This window comes from Oncorhynchus kisutch, linkage group LG20 (genome assembly GCF_002021735.2).
Source record: "Oncorhynchus kisutch isolate 150728-3 linkage group LG20, Okis_V2, whole genome shotgun sequence".
NCBI lineage: Eukaryota > Metazoa > Chordata > Actinopteri > Salmoniformes > Salmonidae > Oncorhynchus > Oncorhynchus kisutch.
In genome coordinates this window covers 40,974,151-40,997,005 of record NC_034193.2, presented here as the reverse complement: position 1 = coordinate 40,997,005, position 22,855 = coordinate 40,974,151, and the positions used below count along the sequence as shown (strand labels likewise).

The 22,855-nt window shown below is 42.1% G+C and overlaps 2 protein-coding genes across 3 annotated transcripts in view; one reads left to right on the top strand and one right to left on the bottom strand.

Annotated features, from left to right (window-relative positions):
- Positions 1-41: 41 nt before the first annotated feature.
- Positions 42-10,839, bottom strand: LOC109865704 (beta-2-glycoprotein 1). 2 transcript variants are annotated; one of them, XM_031799241.1, is made up of 9 exons: positions 10,738-10,839; positions 3,220-3,380; positions 2,888-3,067; positions 2,462-2,552; positions 2,298-2,374; positions 2,009-2,200; positions 1,389-1,568; positions 495-692; positions 42-206 (listed from the first exon to the last, which is right to left on the bottom strand). In XM_031799241.1, the coding sequence occupies exons 2-9, from the start codon at positions 3,287-3,289 to the stop codon at positions 124-126; spliced, it is 1,071 nt and encodes a 356-aa protein (XP_031655101.1). In that variant the 5' UTR covers positions 3,290-3,380; positions 10,738-10,839; the 3' UTR covers positions 42-123. The 2 variants fall into 2 exon arrangements, with proteins under 2 accessions (XP_031655101.1, XP_020309678.1); XM_020454089.2 differs by lacking the exon at positions 10,738-10,839 and adding an exon at positions 5,640-5,818.
- LOC109865703 (protein kinase C alpha type-like) overlaps positions 9,431-22,855 on the top strand; it is a 210,029-nt gene continuing 196,604 nt past the window's right edge. Inside the window, exons 1-2 of the mRNA XM_020454088.2 lie at positions 9,431-9,800; positions 10,556-10,587. Of these exons, the coding sequence (XP_020309677.1) occupies positions 9,634-9,800; positions 10,556-10,587 (199 nt within the window). The 5' untranslated portion in view covers positions 9,431-9,633. The remainder of the gene's footprint in view (positions 9,801-10,555; positions 10,588-22,855) is intronic.

Here is a 22,855-nt window from a genome sequence, read left to right as displayed (position 1 = left end):
TAGCAAAAGCAAGGCTGGATTATTTGGACACAGAGTCAAAGACTGTTAAAACAGATGTTTTAATATTTTTAAGTCATATTTATTTGTAATTTATTTGCCATATTTATCCTCTTTATATGGTGTTTATTTTGTTAGGTCGGCTTGACACATCGCAATCTCAGATGGAAGTGATTTGGGCTTGAGGGTGTACTCCATCTTGCCTGGTTCTAAGAGAAAGACAAGACAAACACATTTGTCAATTTAGTTGTGAGAATATTAAGGGCTCAACTAAACAGCTTTGGGAAGCTTTGAAAATGTGATGGCAGCGACCACAACACATTTTACTGGGTTGTGTTCATTTGTCATCAAACGGAATAAAAATGGACTGAAACACGGAGAGACTACCGACGCGTGTCCAGTAAGAAACACCCATTTTCGATTTACGTAGTAAAATGTTTTAAAACTTGCATGCCATAATGAACGTGACCATGTTATTTTGGCACAAAGGGCCTCACCTTTAAAGCATTCTGGGGTATTGAGTGTGCCGTCGATGCACTGACTTGCTACTGGAATGCCACACTTCAACTCCTTGTTCAGACAGTAGAACACAACAGGCTCCCCGTGAAGGACTCTATTGGGTTTCAGATCACCAATCCAGATCTTCTTGGCGTTGTAGAAGATGCGACCTCTGTTGATGTTAACTTTACAGGGGGCTGCGGTAAAGCGAGGACAAGCAAAGCAACAGGACTCTCCGTTTAGCATTGAATAGAATTAAATGTAATAGATCATGGACATTTTTCATTTTCCTCTGTATCAGTACCAAACCTGAAACACCACATATACAATAGGTTGGGAGCAACACATGGTCAGCCACACAGCAGCGACCCCGGATAAGGTTTGGGAATGCAGTGCTTTGCTCAAAAGGCACAAACGACAGTGTGCTCTCATTACGCAATCATTGCAGTCACCAAATATGAAATAAATGGTTGCGAATACACATCGAATCACATGCAAGTCAACAAGCTGGTTCGATATACAGACACACACAAGGGACATTCCCACAAGAGTAACAGTGCAACCTGGTCTATGACTCAAGTGTGAACTTTCCCCAATGCACAGCAGAGGAGGCTGGTGGGAGGAGCTATAGGAGGTCATGCTCATTGCAATGGCTGGAATGGAATAGACAGAACCTAGTCAAACATGGTTTCCATATGTTTGATACCGTTCCATTTAAACCATTCCAGCCATGACAATGAGCTCATCCTCCTATAGCTTCTCCCACCAGCCTCTATGTACAGCTCTAGGGTCAGCTTCCCCTCCTCCAATCATAATCTTAACCCTTAGCGGGGGAAATGCAAAACTGACAGAAGATCAGCGTCTAAGGGCAACTTCACCCTACACGGACTCACCTCTACAAACAGGCAAAGCGGACCAGTTGCCTGTATTCTGACACTGTATTTCCTCAGAGCCGTCCAGAACGTAGTGTTCCTGGCACTGGTACTTGACCTTCTCCTTGTAGCCGGCCTCCCTCATCACAGCAAAGGTGATGATGCCATGGTCTATCGTTGGTGGGATGGAGCAACTCACCTCTGCAACAGGTCAGAAAGGTAATGGGCTAGTGAAAGTGTATTAGCAATGCAATATTGTCAGGATTAATCTAAATTACAGAAATAATTTAAGGCATAAACAGAGGAAGACAGGATTATGCAAATTGATCAATTATCATCACTTGGAGTGGATGAACAGTTAACAAAAACCATTTTAACCAGAATCATCGTCAGGGCCGGTTCCAGGCATCAGCGGTTCCCATCCCCCCCCCCCCCCCCCCCATTGGTTGCCCCATTTGGGAGGGGCAACCAAATCTCACATAGGGCTCCAAAAAGGCTAGACCCATGTAATAATGGGCCCCCATAAGATCAATTTATCAGTGGTTCCACCAGATGTCACTCAAAAACTTCTCAACCAATGAGATTTGTTCATGATGGAACAGACAAATCATTTGGCATGTGCTGCCACTGTCTGCACCTACCCTTGCATACCGGTGGCTCAGTCACGTTTCCACTGGCCAGGCACGATCCTCTCTCGTTACCAATGGGAGCTCTTGGCGGCAAACACTCATACGTCCAACTCTGTCCGTACTGGATTTCATTGCCAGTGAACTTCTTATTGTCATAGACAATTTTACCATGCTTCGGTGCTTGAGGCAGAGCACAACTCACAGCTGCAGGGAAGAAATATTTTAAATAATCAAGACTATGTTGACATATTTAGACAAACAGTGGAGAAAAGCAAAGTTACGTTCTGGAGGTATAGTATACCTTTACACATTGGTGGTGGTGCACTGAGGGTACCATCGTGTAAACACACGCTCTCATTGGCTCCTATCATGACGTACCTGAAGAACACACATTCTTATTGGTCTTGAGATGCAGCGAGTCAGCAAAATGTAGTCAGAACTAAACCGCACTGTATTTCCCCTCACCCGTCATCACATGTGTAGTTGAGTACACTCTTGAATGGCACGTCAATCATCCCTGGCTTTTGCATAGGCTTGGGGAGAGGGCACATCTTTGCTGTGTCAAAAAATTGATTAGCTTCATGTGGATATAATTTATGCATTTCATGTAAAAAAATGTTTTGGAGGGGGTCCTATATCCCTAGCCCTGGCTAAAGTATGGACTGTCCATGGTACTGTATAGGTGACTTTAAGGTTCCAAAATTCTCAGAAACATTCCCAAAATTCCCAGTTGGAAGATTCCTTGAATCAGCGACTTAATAAGCAAGAAATCTGGAATCCGCCAACCAGGATTTGTGGAAAACCCAGCAATCTACCTGAATTTTTGTGAACATAGGTGGATTTATGCTTTACATTGTGTAATGGATGTTTTGCGAACGGGGTGGAGCTTACGAGAACACACAAGGTCCAGTTTGGTCCACTCTCCAGAGGCAGAGCAGGTGATCCTGGCAGTCTTGCCGGTCCCAGGTGTGTATCCACGCTCGCACGCCAGGGTCACCTCTTCTCCAATCTCATACACGCGCTTTAGACCCAATGCATCGATACCGTCGGTCACAGGCGGACGGCCACACACTGAGGAGAAATGTTACGGTGTATATGATATAAAAACACAAGACGAAATACGGCTAAAGCATAGGTCACTGAATCTTGTGAACCAACACTGTAATATCTATTTTGTCATTGAAAAAAAATGACCACATTCAATTAAATCCCTTTCACTGTACCTTTCTTGGATGTCACTGACGTATGCAAGGCAAGCTGACAGAGCAGCAGCAAAGCCAAGGTTGGGTTCATCTTCTGGGGGAGGGTTGAGAGAGACTGTGTCCGTTCTTTCGGGGAGTGGACGGTGAAAAATGTAGATGGTCCGTTCAAAAGCCCAGAAAGTCTGAGCCAATGAGATCGTCAGAATTAGGCTTCCAATCGATTGAACCCAAAGTTCAAAGCACATGCATATTTACTCTGAGTTGAAGGATAACTTTCACTCAGCACACTACACAGACACGTACACCCACACGACAATGACAACGAATCATAAAACGTAGCAGCTGTATGAAATGCAGGTTTCATTCATGCAATACTAATGCAAAACTTTTTTTTTTTTTAACTGTCATTCGAATTTGATTTCAAAAGAGGGAGGCTGTGCAGTCTTGCCCTGCCTGTGTGGTTCAGATAGGACAGTTTACGCCTGAGTCAGATGGTATTTATTTTGGCTATTGCCCAATGTGCATACTGTTAATCTACTACTAATGGATTAGCTTGATATTTAGCGTTACAATGGCACCATCGGATCACCAAGACAACTATTTACATCAACACTTTGAGCACTAACACCCGTCTTGCCTTCTGCTGAAGTCCTGTCCTTACGGCTGCTACAAGGCTAACTATTTGTTACACAGTGACAAATATGTGATCGGCTTAGGCCTATAACCTAATCATAAATACGAGGACAACAGTGGGACATAGATACTTTTTAAGGATTGGCAGAGAAAAGCACTGAGGTCACAGACAACAGTAGTAGGACACAGGGTAGTCAATTTTTCCCCCCATTCGCTCTTCTGCAGGTTTTACTATGCAATTTCTTCCATCCTAGCCATATTTCCTCATCTGCTTGCATGCACCCTCCCTAATACGCTTTCCCACGTGCTAACTTTTAGTATACCACAGGTCCACAAATTGAGATGATGCTGCGGGACTGTCTATTCCCCCCCCCCCCCCCCCCCCGCCCTATAGCCACCAGTCATAGTGACAACAGTGGTAGGTGGATCGTTTGTCCAGATCTGCAATACCGATCATATCACACATAAAAGCATTCAAAGCTGCGTCGATTTATAGTACAAATGGACAAGAAGCAATAGGAATAGCTGATAGGCAGCGGAGAGGCATCACTGCGGCATGAAAGTACAGTAAAGACAGGCAGCTCAAAACGTCTTTATCAGGGCACATGGCGACGCCATGGGAGGCAGATGGCTCAAAACGTCTTTATAAGGGCACATGGCGACGCCACGGGAGGCAGATGGCTCAAAACGTCTTTATAAGGGCACATGGCGACGCCACGGGAGGCAGATGGCTCAAAACGTCTTTATAAGGGCACATGGCGACGCCATGGGAGGCAGATGGCTCAAAACGTCTTTATAAGGGCACATGGCGACGCCATGGGAGGCAGATGGCTCAAAACGTCTTTATAAGGGCACATGGCAACCCCACGGGAGGCAGATGGTTCGAGTCTCTGCTATTTATTATCCAAGGGGCAGGCAAGAGAATGGTCGTGGACAGGCAAAAGAGCATAAACACGGTCAGAGTCCAGGAGGTTCAAGGTCAGGGCAGGAGGTTCAAGGTCAGGGCAGGAGGTTCAAGGTCAGGGCAGGAGGTTCAAGGTCAGGGCAGGCAGTATGGTCAGGGCAGGCAGTATGGTCAGGGCAGGCAAGGGTCAAAACCGGGGGGACTAGCAAAAACGCGATAAGGAAACATCAGGCGCACGGAAAACCACGCTGGTTGACTTGAACGAGCCACAGATAAACAGGGAACAACCGGAATAAATACCCAGGGACTAATGGGGAAAACGGGTGACACCTGGAGGTGCGTGGAGACAATCACAAAGTCAGGTGAAACAGATCCGGGCGTGACTCCCTTATTGATCTTGTTTCGGGACAATACAAGTATCCTACAACACTACAATGCAATCAATAATTTCTTCATAGTTTTAAAGTGATTACAACGTCCTACAATAGGCTGCAGTGAACATGTCATTAGAATAAAGACGCAAAATCCCTGTGATTTGAACATTTAATTCCAAGTGGATCTACTCTCGATAGTTTATACTGGTCTAAAGAGGAACAGTAGCAGGCCAGTCTGGCTGTATTTTTTTTTTCCTGATAGTGAGTCTGTTGCAGATCATCATTCTCCAAAATCGTCCTATAATAATGTGGCCACGTATGCTCCCAGTTATTCACGAAAGTTCAACACGCATTCCTTTCCAATCAGAGCGGCTATTCCTCACGCACATAGAATCTAACCCTTTCAATACAACCTAAATATTTCTCATTTAACTTTTAATATGTATTACCTGTTATACGTGGCATAAACACAACCAGTCACAATGTTTCAATCTGATTAGGCTACATAAGTCTTCCGCAGGCATACTCACGTTCGATCAAAATTCCTGCGTTCTCAAAATGGCTTGACATTAACCAGGTATCCAGCCAACCTTTTTATGCGAGTCAAGTACATGATGGATAAAAACAAAATGGTAACAGCACATTCATTGGGAAATGTTGACCGAACAAAATACGCTAGACATGGTGGGTTCTTTTTGCATCATTAAAATTCGTTATTCGAGAAATGGCGTTGGAAATGCTTTTATATTGGTAAAATAACTATCATATTGAAGTAAACTTGGGAGTCATGTGATATGTTGTGTGGTCCTCCCACTAGGATTCAGGAAAGCATGCAGTTTATTAGGCTTACAATTTTTTTTGTGACACATCCATCATTAGGCCTAGAGTTTAAAATGCGATGCTACATGGTAATTATTCGGTACATGGTAATTTAACCGAAAAGGTATTTTTATGTGCACTACCTATTTAAATGCACAGATATGTATCCGCAACAAGTCTGATAGGAAAATGTACATATTGTTTTTATGCAGATTTGAGCATAATAGCATGAAAATCTGTTGCCAATTGGATGGAAACCTAGCTATAGACACCCTAAAGACTCCAGTGTCACTTTGATTATGCCTGCATTTTGGTTCACCAGCAGCACCAAACATAAAAAATAAATAAGCTACAGACCAGACAAAACAACCTTGTGAGAATTGTACTCCCCACTCATACTCATTTGGATGTCGAGCATTTTAAGCAGCTAGCCTGGCTATCTGAAAAAAAAAAAAAGAGTACGATTAATTAAATGTGTTCTAGTCCACAGCATTATCACAGACTCAGCCCCTGGGTACCTATCCAAATATTTTTCATTTGTTAGTGATGTTATCCAGTATAATACGATAGGCAAAGACTAATATTCACTGTTTTAAGTATAAAAATAGTATATCGGGTAAGAACGCAATTTAATATACCGGCGTTGCTGAGTGGAACAAACTACCACAGCAACTCAAAGCCATACCAACCATAACCACTTTTTAAAAGAATGTCAAAATCTGGCTAATGTGGGAACAGTATAACCTTTTTTTTGTCTGTATCTATGTATGTATCTATTTGTGTACGTACACTACCAGTCAAAAGTTTTAGAAGGCCTACTAATTCAAGTGTTTTTCTTTATTTTTACTATTTTCTACATTGTAGAATAATAGTGAAGACATCAAAACTATGATATAACACAAATGGCATCATGTAGTAACCAAAAAAAGTGTTATATATGTTATATTTGAGATTCTGTAAAGTAGCCATCCTTTGCCTTGATGACAGCTTTGCACACTCTTGGCATTCTCTCAACCTGCTTCATGAGGTAGTCACCTGGAATGCATTTCAATTAACAGGTGTGCCTTGTTAAAAGTGAATTTTTTGAATTTCTTTCCTTCTTAATGCATTTGAGCCAATCAGTTGTGTTGTGGCAAGGTAGGGGGGTATACAGAAGATAGCCCTATTTGGTAAAAGACCAAGTCCATATTATGGCAAGAACAGCTCAAATAAGCAAAGAGAAACAACAGTCTATCATTACTTTAAGACATGAAGGTCAGTCAATAGGGAAAATTTCAAGAACTTTGAAAGTTTCTTCAAGAGCAGTCGCAAAAACCATCAAGCACTATGATGAAACTGGCTCTCATGAGGACCGCCACAGGAATGGAAGACCCAGAGTTAAGTTCATGAGAGTTACCAGCCTCAGAAATTGCAGCCCAAATAAATGCTTCACAGAGTTCAAGTAAGACACATCTCAACATCAACTGTTCAGAGGAGACTGTGTGAATCAGGTCTTCGTGGTCAAATTGCTGCAAAGAAACCACTAATAAAGGTCACCAATAAGAAGAAGAGACTTGCTTGGGCCAAGAAACATGAGCAATGGACATTAGACCAGTGGAAATTTGTCCTTTGGTCTGGAGTCCAAATTTGAGATTTTTGGTTCCAAACGCCATGTCTTTGTGAGAGACGTGGTGTGGGAGAACGGATGATCTCTGCATGTGTATTTCCCACCATCAAACAATTCACGGTTCACATTCAAGGTTCAGAATTCAAGGTTCACTTAACCAGCATGGCTACCACAGCATTCTGCAGCGATATGCCATCCCATCTGGTTTGCGCTTAGTGGGCCTATCGTTTGTTTTTCAACAGGACAATGACCCAGGACACCTCCAGGCTGTGTAAGGGCTATTTTACCAAGGAGGAGAGTGATGGAGTGCTGCATCAGATGTCCTGGCCTCCATAATCCCCAGACCTCAACGAAATTGAGATGGTTTGGAATGAGTTGGACCGCAGAATGAAGGAAAAGCAACCAACAAGTGCTCAGCATATGTGGGAACTCCCTCAAGGCTGTTGGGAAAGCATTCCCGGTGAAGCTGGTTGAGAGAATGCCAAGAGTGTGCAAAGCTGTCATCAAGGCAAAGGGTGGCTATTTGAAGAATCTCAAATATAAATATACATTTGATTGGTTTAACACTTTTTTGGTTACATAATTCCATGTCTTATTTCATAGCTTTGATGTTTTCACTATTATTCTGCAATGTAGAAAATAGTAAAAATAAAGAAAAACCCTTAAATGAGTAGGTGTTTTAAAACTTTTGACCGGTAGTGTATTGGTGTAAAAAAAAAAATAGGGACCACAGTGGAAATACGTTTTTAATTGACAAAACAATCAATCAATCCAAACTGTGCAGTGGCAATTTGATGAACGGAAACACAAAAAGGTTTAATGACATTCAGAGATTGTCAAGCCAAGCCTTCTATACTGGGTAAGCCTACAAGTTGGGAGGGATATATTTTAAGTTTTCCGGGATTGACATGGTCTATCTATTGTGGTGTTGAATACGCAAACCATGATATTGAAGCGCCTGAGGTTGGTACGCTTTGTTTATTGGTTATGTGACGCACAGATCCACAGAAACCTGTTGGTGGGAAATCCGTTACATATATTTTATATAATTCTAAATATGACATCAAAATGTTGATAATCTGATTTCCCGCTAGCTTGATCATTGTCTTCAGTTGACTCTGATCATAGTGTAAGCCTAATGAAATAGGAAGAGAGAGTGGGCTCATCTGTGGTGGTCGGCGAACCCTCAGTCGTTGACAGTGCAACAAAAGAACGCTGAAGTGCAAAGTCAATATCCACATTTATAAACACAGGTGTCGCTACACTGCCCTACATAGGCAAAACACAGTAACCACGAATTTGGTAAAAAATATTTGATCTGTTGTAATAGCCAGGTATTATCTGATTAATGTGGTATTTGTTCTTCTGTCAGGAAACTAAGCCAGTTGATCAGAATACATCATGGTGTATCAGAAATTGATGTCTGTCTAAACAGAAAAAGACTTCGAAGTCAGATTTTGCAGTAAAAACAACTGTGTTGCCTTTGTAGGGCAGTAGTTATTTGTATGTAAACATTAGGGAAGGGTCATGTGAAAATATGATCCTCCCCCCCACAGTAAATGTTGAACCGTCCCTAAAGACTTCAGAACAAATGAATAAACCACACATAACAAATTGATAATGGATTTTAAAAAATGCGATGACTATGATCAGTGCTTTGAATTAGGCGAAATAGCTACTCATTTTGGGTGCCGGCTCTGTTTTCATTTAGGTGCAGGAACTCAAGAAGAAACACATTTGAGCCAAGTCAAGCACTGACTACGATATGACTGAGATGTCGTTTCTCTTCAAATAACTAGGTTGAACCCAAACATGTGCCAGTATTTTTTACGCCACTGGATGACGCTCCAATCTTCCAAATTCCAACAGCCCTCCCTCCAGGCGAATCATTGGTGACGTCAGCTCAAGTGAAAGACGGAAGCAAAGCGCTCATTGTGGAGCCGTCAGTAAAAGTAGTTGTAGCGACAGCTTGGGAAAGCTCATAGATAGTACAGTGTGGTCGCCTCTCCTGCTCAGTGGCAACATTTGATTGAATAGGTATATATACACATTAGATAGAGAGAAATAACGTTGCTCTTTTTTTGTTGTTGTGTGTGACTATGGCTGATGTTACGCAATTCAACGAGGGGACCGGGGACTTCGCGAAAGGGTTTGCTCGTAAAGGAGCGTTGAGGCAGAAGAACGTCCATGAAGTGAAGGACCACAAATTCACTGCGAGGTTCTTCAAGCAGCCGACTTTTTGTAGCCACTGTACCGACTTTATCTGGTAAGCGCCTTTCCCCTCTCCAGACGGCCTCTGCCTGTTGAATGTTTGAGAACTCCGCTGTCTTCTCAACCAGCTATTCGGTTGTCACTTTCCCTACATAGCGAACTGTGCTGCACGGTTACGTATACTTTCCTTACTGGAATGGTTGGTCTACCACGCCAAAGCTGGACGTCCTTAAAGCCAACATTTGACTGTAATGTGCCTCAATGCAAGTCCAAAGTAAATGAATCCGTTCTGCCTACGGTGGGCTAGATTCGCCGTGTGCATTGGGATTGTGACAGCGCGCCTACTTTGATGTTTGTTACAAGTTGTAAAAGTTGTATTTCTCCTAGTCAAAACTCATGTTTTTGATACATATTTTGAAATAACTTACTGCCAACGAACTATATAGGCTCTTAAACCGAAACACAAGTAACAAGTGGTAACTATTCGGGTGGTTGAAGACCCACCCATGTTGACCAACCTTCCTCTTTTCAAGGTGGTGTGTGTTTGCTTGACTATGTATTGATAGCTACAGAGATATGTCACCTTGAGTGAGTGAACAGAATTTTACAGTTACGACCTATGGCCGCTAAAATCCTAAGTAATGTGTAATGATCCTTGGGAAACACCTTAAACAGTTTTAGGCTACTTGCTTTTTTGACTCGGAGTCTTGGAGAAAACTGCTGTTTCTGCTTGATATTACTAACGTGTTTGTATCTGTCGGTTTCCATGCTATTTGCTATTTCATTCCTCTCACTCCTCTCTTTTTACAGGGGATTTGGAAAGCAAGGATTCCAGTGCCAAGGTAATGAATGATGTCCACTTACTCAGCTCCAGTCCACCATGCAGTGTATACTCATGTGTTTTTGTTGTTGTACTGCATTAATTCAAGAGGACCAGTCAACCTGACTTGAATAGACTAAAGAATGTTGCAATTTGTATTGGAGTTACTTACCTTTCAAAGAGTTTGAGATATACATACGGTAGGCAATGTTTCCTCTAAACTGCACTGGCAGCTCCCATCAGACTGCAGCATTCATTTTTTTTCTTTAAAGGAGCAGTGTTCTAATTTGATAGGGTCTTGAATAAAACTAAGTAGCCAATAGGCAGAGGGTAGCATAATTTGTCTGATTCTTTGTAATAATGGTATGGGAGTAATAATGCATTTTATTTTGTAAAGTGGTTTATTGCATAAAAAAGCACAACATTTTCAATCACCACCTTGTCTGAAGAACAAGTGGAGAAACAGTTTTTTTTTCTTCAAAAGTCTCATGGAATGTAGGTCTTCATTGAACACCACACATTGGCTGCTACTGTAGGCTTAACAGCTATTTCCATGTTAAAATGTTATGGGATGCATTTTTCTCTGTTGTTTTTGAGGATAGGCCACTCTGGTAGGCCTACATGATGATCAAATAGCCACAGTAGCTTACTTGGCCACTGTTAACAGTAAATGAAAGCAGGTACAGCCTCAGTGTTCACAGTAAACACACGCCAGAAGTTGCACAGAATTCTCACAACATTCAAGTTTGCGTTGACAAAAGAATGTTGCAATTCTTATTGGAGTTACTGTTTGAGTATGATGTCTTCCTTACACACACACTGGAATATGAAGTCGTAAATAACAGAAAAGAATGTTTAAAGTATCTGTGACGAAGCACTCAGGTGTAATCATTAAAAGAAAAGGCATGGATAGATGTGACAGTTTTCTGTTTCCGACCCTTTTCCAATCTCATTACAATTTTAAGTCATTTGAAGCAGTTCTTTAAAAAAAACGTTATTTATACATATTTAATAAGCCGATGACTCGCGACTTAGAGACTTTGAACTTTCTTTACTCTCCGGGCGTTTTTTTTTTGTTTGAGTCTCAGGAGTTTCTTCAAATGCACTTTGAGACTTAAATCATCTTAATTGGATATATGCAGCCAATACTAGGGAATATCTTGACATTTTAGTGGTTGTTTGTGTGAAGAATTGATTGTCTGCAATGCATATTTTTTTTTAAATATGGTTATTCTAGATATCAAAGTGAGAACATTTACATTGCACTCCTCAGCTCTTGGAATGATGAACCTAGTTGTTCTGGGGACTATTTGCTAAACATTAAATGGAGAAATGAATTAGCATACATTATTCCCAGCTGACTAACTGGACTGACAAATCAAACCCCGCATGGCAATCTCCTGGATGCCAGAGTTCAAATAGGCCTTGTAAAGGAAACAGAAATTGGAGATGTTCTCTACAAAACCAAAGCCTTATGGGCCCCTGTCAAAAGTAGTGCACTACATAGGGATTAGGGTGCCATTGGGTGTACTGTAGCCTGACAGCTGAATCTGCTTGTGCTTTAACCAGGCTAGGTCAGAGGGGTTAATGGTATTTGCCTGTAGTTTGCCAAGTCTCCTTAGTCAGGGTGGGTATGTGTCTCTTCCATGTACCATCAATAATCTCAAACTTCTTGTTTACCGATTCCCATCTGCACAGTACTTTAGGTAAGTGCATTAATCAAACCTGAAGAATGTAGGCTTCCAGGCTATGTCCTCGTGCTGAGAAAAGCCAAACTTTTTTGTCTCAAGAAAATGTTTTATCAAGCTACCAGTTACCAGGATATATAAAGGGCTTCTAAGCTGTATATAGGCTATATACACTGAGTACAAACATTAAACTCAATATTAGGAATGTGTTCCTAACTCTCCTTTGCCCTCAAGACAGCCTCAATTCGTCATGGCATGGACTCTACAAGGTGTCGAAAGCATTCCACGGGGATGCTGACCCGTGTTGACTCCAATGCTTCCCACAGTTGTTTCAAGTTGGCTGGATGTCCTTTGGGTGGTGGACCATTCTTGATACACACACAGGAAACTATTGAGTGTGGAAAAACCCAGCAGCGTTGCAGTTCTTGACACACTCAAACCAGTGCGCCTGGCACCTACTACCATACTCTGTTCAAAGGCACGTAAATCTTTTGTCTTACTCATCCACGCTCTGAATGGCGCACATACACAATCCATGTCTCAATTGTCTCAAGGCTTTAAAATCTTTCTTTAACCTGTCTCCCTCCCCGTCATCTACGCTAATTGAAGTGGATTTAACAAGTGACATCAATAATGGATCATAGCTTTCACTTGTATTCACTTGGTCAGTCTATGTCATGGAAAGAGCAGGTGTTCCTAATGTTTTGTACACTTAGTGTATATTTATGTATTCAGATTCAGTTTTATAGTTTTAGATGGCAATTATTTTTAAAGGGTAATGTGTTGCCTTGGACATTTACTGACAATAATGCTGCACTAACTCAAGCAAAATCTTCACTAGCCAGATGTTTATTTTGGTTCTAAAAGCATTGTGGCCTGACCTGAAGATTTTAAATATAATTTAATAGTGTACAATTGTGGTGCTTAGAGATTGTTGTCATAAGTCCTCGATTGTAAATCCGATTGTAAGCGACTATGGATGAAAATGTCGGATAAATGACTATTTAATGTGTCTGATATCACAAGACCGTTCTCATGCAGAAAAGAGAAACGACAGTAGCTCCTCATTTTACTGGAGACATCATAAAGGAAGTGGATCATTGCAGTTATCTGCTGTCTTCATCTGTCTAACATTTCTAAAGCTGACAATTAGCTTGGCAGCCAGAGAGAGAAATGTTGGTTCGCTGGAAAAGTTATTTATTTAATTGGAATCAATACTTTTTCTTATTATTTGTAAGCATTTCCTGCATGGATGCACTTCCAATGAACTGGTGTAATACCTGAGGAAAAACCCACTCTCATCCTTTCTCTAGAAGATAAGAATGTGAGCAAAGCAGGACATTTTCCTAAGGAGCAAACACTTCATTAACAACGATACCGGTTGAATGCCAGTTAAGTATGTTGATATGCGCTTAAGTGGTGTCCCTGTCGGATATATGCCATCCTCTGAACATGAATGGTAGTGTAATGTGGAAAGTGGCGATCTTGCCAGCCAGTGCTGAGAGTCCCTGCCTCATGGTAAGTGCTCCTGCTTCAGCCAGCCAGGATGATGTTAACCTGTGATCATTGAGCCGTTGGTTGAAAGTGATCCTTTCTGAAAGGTTGTCTTCTGAGAGCTGCTGTTAAATGGCGGCAAAATACATCCATTTGCTGGAGTACGAGGATAAACACTCTCCAGAGAAGGCTTTTTGATCTCTTGGGGGTTCAGAAGCCCCTCGTCTGGAATATGACTGTTTTTATTGTTGTGGAGTGAGAGAGAGAGAAAGTGTGTGTGTGTATTAGGGTTGCACATTTTGCGGGAATATTCAGAGATGGACTTTCCGTGGGAATATATGGGAATTAACGGGACTATATGGGAATTAATTGAAATATATGCTAATTAATATTAATACCATTTAAATGTAGATGTTTTTTTGCATTGGATTTATTTACCATATCATATGTAGACAGAAACATAAACCTTTTACTTTATCATAAGTAGACGTGATTGCAAATGATTAAATCCTTCCAATAGAAAAAAATTAAAAATAATTTGATTACGGATTGAACTTTAATTAAACGAGTTAGCTCTTCACTTGGGATGAAATATGTATGGAAACAGGTGAATTAACACTCCTCGGTTAGCAGGCTCAAGCAAGCTAAAACCCACATGGTAGCAAAAACTAACTAGCAGAAATTGTTAAGTTAGAAATGATTTAAACAATTTGCTGTAGGCTACTATTTACTAGTTAACAAAATAATCATGTATGTCATGTCAAATATATTCACCCCACCTGGTATTGTACTAAAAACTTACCAGAAAGTATGTAGTCCTTGGCTCAGACAGTGTAGTAGTGTGGGCTCAATAGCATCTCATTAGTTAAAATCTTGAGAATCAGCTATACATGTGATGGAAGAGTGCACTGCACATGTGATGGAAGAATGTACTGTGCATGTAGAGGGTTGTAATTCTATTGAATTGGTGATAGTTTAACCAAAATATGCCGCAAGACCCAGAATTGCCTTATGTGTATCCACAAAAAAGGTTCACTGTTATAAGCAAACTTTTTTTTTTTATGAGTTTAAGCAAAATTCCCCAAATTCCAGGGCTTAACTTCCCATGGAAAATTTCTGGAAATGTACTGGAAAGATTCCGACCCTTTGCAACCCTAGTGTGTATACTTGTGTGTGTTCAGGTTCCTGCATGCATGTGTGTATGTATCCATACATACGGATGTGTGTTGTGTGTCTTGGAGGTGTGATGCACTCAGAGGCGAGGTGGTAACGGCCCTGCTATTCAAAAGCTGAAGGTCCCACTTAAAAATACCTGTTCTCTCATCAATTATTAACGGGCTCCGTGGAAATGGGGAGGCTCAAGTCAACAAGCAGGGAGGCTTCTATTGAGTAGAGACATGATAAGACTATCCTGTTGAGCTTTCTGTGTTGGCCTGAAATGAAGTTACATTTGATTATCTGCAATTTTAAAATGTCTTTCTGGTATGAATTAATTTGTTGGTGTTCAACTGTGAACTCGACATACAGTATCTGTGTTTCCAACTTTTGTTAAATCGCTGCTTGCGAGACATTTAAAATGTGCTTGTCATATTGGTCTCCATTGTAAAACCATTAGCTGCCAACCCCCCCCCCCCCCCCCATGGATTATTTCACATCTGCTCTATTTTGACCACCTAAAGCAAACATGGATGATTAAGAATTCAAGATCTCTTCCTATCGTTCCGTTATGGGAAATCCCCAGACACTACACAGAGCTTGATGAGTTGTCAGAAACCTTAGCCAACAGAGATATCATATCCACGAGCTAACACTCAACCAGTCTTTTCCTTGGTTTGTAAACCGACACCTCACGGTCACAGTTGAGCTGTGCTGTTGTGTCACTACCATGTTACTCGCCCTCTCCAATTTATATGTTGAGCAAATGCGACCAAAGTAAAGGTGAGGGGTGAACAAGCCCTCATGTTTACCCAAGTGCAAGTTGTCACCATGTGAGATGGTATCTGTGCCAATTCTTGTTCCCCCTCAAACGATCCTGTTTCTGTGGAATCTATTTCCATAAGTTAACCTGGAGGCGTTTGCCTTCATATCCCAATTACATTTGAATTGCTTTTGCCACGTTGTAAACTTGTGCATGGCTCCACACCCAGCCTATATAAACTGTACCATTAAAATATGATGGCAGTCTTTCATCCAAATAGTAGGAATGTAGGTGTTACCGCTAATATTGAATGGAGGAGTTAGCGTAAGCATTCTATTGCTGGTTATTGGCCCAATTTAACATTGAAGCCCATCTAGGCACATCGTATACTGTACCTAAGCGTATATAAATAGATTCTAAACTGAAATTACCATTGAGAAGTCACCTGCTTTTAGATCTTACATAGTCTCCTGGCAGGCTTGTCCATTCATTGATAGCAAATATTGAAACCATGTTAAATAAACCATAAAACCATTGGCTTCAAAACGACCTACCTCAGATGGGTTTTTAAGTGTTTCTCTCTCTACTACTTCTCTTCCATTATGGTTGGAGTATGGATGGAGAAATGAAGCCCAGGGAATAGTGTCTTCGTGGATGGTTTGAAGGGTTGATGGAAGGGTTGACTGGGGTCTCCTTTGACAGGTGGTAGTGGAGTTTACCCAACGCCTTCCAATGGTCTGTGGTTGCTGAGAGTGGACGAATAATAGGTTTCTTCGTGTGAGAGGAGCAATCTCCTGTGTCGAGGGACATGTAGGGAACATGAAGGAGATATGTGTGGATGGACAGTGTAATGGTGCCACAAAATAGATTTTTTTTTCTTTTCTTATTTTCTTTCTCTCTCTCGTTTTGAAATTAAACCGTCCAAATTAGGTTAGATCAGTCCAGACACAACATGTTATGAAATACCTGAGCAAATGTAGACAAATTGAGGTGTCCTGCACATTTACATATAGCAAAGGTTTCAAAGTCATGTTCCCTCTATTCAAAACGGCTTAACACAACCACTAACCAGGATAATTGTCACACAGTGTACCACAGACAAACCAAGCCGGTGTGTGTCTCTGTTCACCTTCATTGTGTTTGCAGACATGCTTAACCATGTTCAAACCAAGCATTGACCCAGAGGAGATGTGATAACACACTCCCTCCCGGTTCCCTGGAACCTCCCCCTTTTTTTGATGAACAGTGTCCTCTCAAGTCGCTCTCAGATCAGGCTCCTGTGCTCCGGGCTTGTTTAGACAGTGCCAAGGGGAATCCTTCTGCATATCCTGTGTTGACGGGGGACGAAAAGGTCAACTCTACCCTGTGTCTTTACTTTCCCCCGCAGTCCACCAGGTGTGTATTCTAGTCCTCCCATCTCCCATAGGTACTGAGGACTCCCATCTGCCTTCCCCGTGTTTTGGAGTTTGTTTCTCAGCAGTACATTATTTATTTTTTTGAGCAGGTCTCGCTTTCTATTGCTGTAACGTCTAGTCTCAGAGAGACTGGTTTTTTAGGCCTAGTTCGGGATTTAAAACATTCTCAATGGAGATTCTAGGGCTAATCTGTGTCCGAGAAACCTTTCCTTAGTATCAAAAACCCTTTTTATGGCTTCCGTGCGTAAGTAGGTAGGTTGTTATGGGGGACTACAGAACGAACCCCTCATGTATCTAGTTGGTCCTGTTTCATCTATCAGACTCTCTATGCTTAACATAGACAGAACCTGTACTATGCCATTACTTCTGCAAGGTATAGTTCTTATTTTCCATTTTTTTTGTATTTATTACTGACTCTTTGTTAGTGTAGCGTTTACAAATGTTTTGACCAAGACGAGTGACTGACAGAATGTGTGCTGATATGCTCTGACGCGTTGCATAATCATTGGCATCACTCCCAATTATGTGAAAGCTTCTGCTGCATAGACAGAGGTTTACTTTCATGAAAACCGTGTTTTTGGAACAATCAAACCTCAATGGGTTATGGTTCGATTATCCTTCCATGGTGCTGTCTTCATTGTAAATCCTCTGGAGGATACCATGTACTCTTTCCACACCATATTTCCCCTGGGTTTAATAGGCCTTATCTACTCTATAATGAATGCCATCTCTTCCTTAGGGACGTGTGGTGGCCACCTGGAATCCACCTGGAATCAACTTTAACGGACAGTGTTGGTACCCGTCAGTGAAGGCAGGGTTAGAGGGAGAATTTGCCATAAACAAACCCACTGCTGACACCAGTCGACAGGCAAAGGCCAACTGTGTCAACCAACCAGGGTTATGTGACTTATGCTGGCACTGTGGATTACCAAACACATTGCCCTGGGCTATGCCTATAGGCTTTGGTGGACCCAGCGCATTGCCTCGGAGGCTGTGGATTGGTTTCTTTCACAATAGGGCTCTCCTCCCCTGGGCTGAGTGCCAGAGAGCTTGGCCGCTCCAGTGCACTCTGCCATGGGTAGAGCACATGTAACCTCCCCCTCTCTCTCGCTCCTCATTCTCTCCATTCCACCGCATCCTAAGGGAAATGATCAGTAAAGCCCTCGGTTAGCGCCAGGCTCATTCTTCATGTACTCTGAAAGCTGAGGTCATGACCTTGAATTCTACCCAAGCTGATTTAGCTGCTGCTCATCACAATAGTGAAAGAGAATACAGAGAGGGCTGCTAGTAGAGTTTGTGTGTGTGTATGTGTGGCTCTGTCTGTCTCTGTCTATCGGGTTAGTCATCCAATCCACTCTGATGGCAGGGGTAACCGGGCAGATTAAAGGGATGATGTGAATACGCTGTCCCCGGGAGTAAAACCGCTTAACCTTCTAAACCTTCCATTGGCACAGCCTCTAGATCCTCCATCCACCTTAGGACACACACACAACCTAGACAATCCCTCGTTTCCAGCCCACGTATGCACACAGACACAACAGCACCCCTGGCCCCTAGGGCTGAGCAGAAAGAACGGAACAGAGCGATCCTCCATTACCCTGAGAGCTATTACAGTGCAACAGCTGGATATCTAGGCTCATATCGAACCCCTCAACCACAACTTTCTTTAGTGATGGTTATTAAAATGCTGTATATGGACTATATCTATTCATCAACTCACTTTAGTGCCGGGCATTATTAAAAACGCTGTAGACCTATGTGGACTTTCTAATAACATAATACCTCGGTTTGAAAGCGAGGCAACAACGTCATTTCTTCTGTCCATACTAAAGTCAAATGGGCCGTGAGCATACCCGACTGGGCTGAGAGCCAGGCAACAACCAAGCCGGGGTCATTTGGCCCATGCATTAGTAGCTAGGATGCCTGTGTCATGGTTTGCCTCTACTTTGTAAATGACTTGCCATCGCCACTGGTTAGTCCAGGGCATTTCCAGGGCTGTGTGGGTGGATTATGGCTTTAGATCCAACAGAGCTGATGTTTCTGTCTGTCTTTGTGGCCAGGCGGACATGGGGAAAGCCTGCATGGGCGGAGATCCCTTCAAAACAGCCTAAATGTGTCAATACTTCCGCTGTGTGACTTTAAGCTAAACCAGACAGGCAGCACCATGCTGTAACGGGGGATCCCCAGAGAGTTGGACCGATACCCAGCTAGCCACACTGACCAGAAATGACCTTACAAGACAAACGGCCATTTTTGGATTTCCGTTAAAACCTCTGTTTTTGACAATGTAGATGTACCGCATCAAAATGAAACCCATCTGTTCATGTTGAATTATTTACTCACTAGGGGAAATGCTTTTTGAAATGTGAACAGGGTACGTTAATATTAGAGTGGCAGTGAAATGTAGCCGTTTTGCGTGCCAAACATGGCCAGATGAGTGACTGTATTTCAGGGGGATATGCTTTCAGACCACCCAACACATCGCTGTTGAAGGTGCAATTGAACATAATCGTGAACCAATGGTCTAAGGGCTTCATTATCTACCTCTGTGTACGTTCATTCAAATCTTGTTCGCCAGGGAATTCCAGCAGGGTTGGAAATGAATCCACTGACACCTGTGTGGCATGAGATAATATAGCCCCCTGTTTACTTGCTGATACATGATTGATCCGAGCCGCTTTCACAGTATGGGGCTTTGAAGTGACTAGGCAAGCAAGCAAACAAAGAAGACAGTCAGAGCTTTGATGGCAACCCCTGGCGAAGAAGGCAGAACATTTTAGTTGTTCAGAATCACTTTTCTCTTGGTCGTCAGCCTGAAATCAAACGTAACAGGTGTTCTTGTTCACATGCTTTACTTCTCAGAGAGTGAATGATTGCAGAAAAGGGAGGAGTAAGTGACAGAAAAGGGAGACTGGAGGAGAATAGACATAAGGCCCTTAGGACTATCCCCAGTGTCTACTCCACAGTGTCTACTCCACAGTATGCTTTGTACTCCCGCTACTCCTACTCAAAGAATAATATTGACAATGTTACCGCTGGCATCGTACACCAGATGCCATCGTACACCAGATGCCATCGTACACCAGATGCCATCGTACACCAGATGCCATCGTACACCAGATGCCATCGTACACCAGATGCCATCGTACACCAGATGCCATCGTACACCAGATGCCATCGTACACCAGATGCCATCGTACACCAGATGCCATCGTACACCAGATGCCATCGTACATCGGATGAAAAGCTCCCGTTGCTGGACTTTGTTTTTCCACTAGCAAAGTGCCGAAGCTTTCCCACACTAATCCTTAGAGCCAGGTCCTTTGATCTGGTTGCCATTCCCATTGAGAAGATGCATCTGCACAGTGCAGCTCTCATCCCAAAGGAAAGAGGCTGCTAGGTCTGGACTATGTTTGCTGGGGGACCTTAGTGCTTCTTCTGTCTTACTGTTATGACTTGGCAGGCTGGTCATAACAGAATAAGGTTGACAACACACAGCCACGCCAGTGGGAGAGAAAGCATACGCATACAGGATGAATGGGTGTGTCGAGTATGTCGTGTGTCCTGATTTGCCAGGTTCCTTGTTCGTTATGGTTCGGCATCACGTCATGTCTTAGAACAGACCTGAGAACAGACCTAAACCGGGTGTTATTCACGATAATCCACAGTTTCTCATGCCTTATTGCGAAAGTATAGCCAGATTTAAAAATCTGTAATCAAATATGTATTGAATTGTACTTTTAAAGCTGCAGCATGTATTGTATGTGAACTGACAAAATTCACATAGAAATATGAGTTATAGATATGTCATTCTCATTGAAAGCAAGAAGCGGTAGATATATTCTATGTGCGCTATTTCTAGGCTTCCCGTTAAGTTTCATTTTTACTTCTTTTACTTTTAAGTTTTGTTCACCAGCTAGAAGCAGCTAAAAATACTATTTTTGGTTATGGAATATAGATTTCACAGCGGTTTAGATGGCACAATGATTCTCTACACTATACTTGCTCGTTTTGTCACAAATCGAAGTTAGGCGAACTGTTAGAATTTTAGCAACCAGGAAATGGCGTAGCGATTTCTGCATAGTGCATCTTTAAGTTGTCAAACTATTACATTTAAGTTGTATTGAACTTAAAGCTTAGAAATTACTTTCAGATACCAAGATGCTTTCTGGGCCTTTCAATGGCTCTTTTGCTTATCGCTCACCAGTATTGTGTTGTCAGACAAAGAGATGCATTGAAGGTGTCATCCAATTTGACTCATGTTTACATGGTCTGGGCTTGTACTAATGTTGTTTGCGGAGCAAAATGACTCTAGGGTAAATAGAACAGAGACACTCCACTCGTGGAAACTAGGGAGACGGACACTTCCTTGTAGCCTTCCAATGTCAACACGTCTTATCCTCTAGATCCATAGGCTTTCTATAGAAAGCACGAATGGGTGCTGTAGCTACTGTATTTGCAACAGTCACTTGAGCCATAATTTACATAACATGACCTTACCTCACTTAGCTCTGCCTTGGGTCTGAATGTTGTGACATTTGTATGTAAAATGGCTTCCTTTAAAGATGCAATATGCAGACAAAATTTGAATAGTTTACCTCATTTCAGTTTGTGACAAAACAAGCAGCCATTGTCTGCACAATCATTGTACCATCTGAACCGCTGTGAAATATCTTTAACATAACCAAAAATACTGTGTTTTCAGATGTTTAAAGCTGATGTACAAAACTGAAAGTAAAAGACGCAAAAACTAAACTTAACAGAAACCATAGAAATAGATTATATGGAACAGATCTGCCGCTTTTTTTAGACTTGCTTTCAATGAAAATAACATGTCTATAATACCCATTTCTATGTGACTTTGGTCGGGTCGCCCAAAATGTTACATATTGTAGCTTTTAAGTAAATTATTGAAGTTTAGGTAAGGTGGCTTACAGCATATCATGCTTCTATTCAGCTGCCTGCTCTAACAGCAGCATTTACTGTAAATAAAGTGAATTGAATCCTTTTTATAGTACGTGGACTACATAAATTTAAGGAGAATCCCTTTAGGGTTATGCTCCTGAGAAGTGAGCTTATGAGGGGTTTAGCACTCTACTCATGATCAAAACCATGAGAAAATCCCTCTCTCGACTCAATGTGAGTCTCTATGAAAACATGGAGTGACACCTGCAAAATGTCCCACATCTGCACGCAGGGCACTTTGACCATCAGCCGTATTTCCCTTACACCATTTAACACTGACCCTCCGCCGACCAGATGAACGTGGCAACATCTTCCATTTTCTAGAGCTTTCTGGAGCTTCCATACCTACGTCCAATGATCATTGATCTCTGTCGTCCCCGGACCCAGTAAGTCTTTACCAAGCTCTCTCCTGGGGCTTAGCGTCTAATGATGCTCCTCTAGAATGATTCATAGTGGATCAATACAAAGCTTCTCAGAGTAGGAGTGCTGATCTTGGATCAGGTTTATTTTTTTTGTCTTTTAAATCATAACGAATAAGAGGGGTGACCTTTTTTCCTAGGCCAGCACTCTTACTCTGAGAAGCTTTATAGATACGGGCCCTAGTTAAAAGGATAGCTTGTTTTAATAGGACTCTAACCATCCACTTCATTAAGCTGTTATAACACATAAAGGGGTAAACTGGAGAGGGGTAAAATGCCCCCCCCCCCCTGTGGGTCCAGGGATATGATGGTCAGGATATGATGGTCAGGAACTTTAACACTAGAACAGCTGGGCCTCGAGGGGACCAGTCTTCAACCTAATGAGCAGTCA

What these genes read in the sequence shown, in the direction of transcription:
- LOC109865704 (XM_031799241.1), bottom strand. Translation starts at nt 3,289, where the DNA reads ATGAACCCAACCTTGGCTTTGCTGCTGCTCTGTCAGCTTGCCTTGCAT. An exon ending in GTCAGTGACATCCAAGAAAG is followed by an intron (nt 3,068 to 3,219) that starts GTACAGTGAAAG and finishes ATTTCTCCTCAG; the next exon opens with TGTGTGGCCGTCCGCCTGTG. An exon ending in TGAGCCACCGGTATGCAAGG is followed by an intron (nt 1,569 to 2,008) that starts GTAGGTGCAGAC and finishes GACCTGTTGCAG; the next exon opens with AGGTGAGTTGCTCCATCCCA.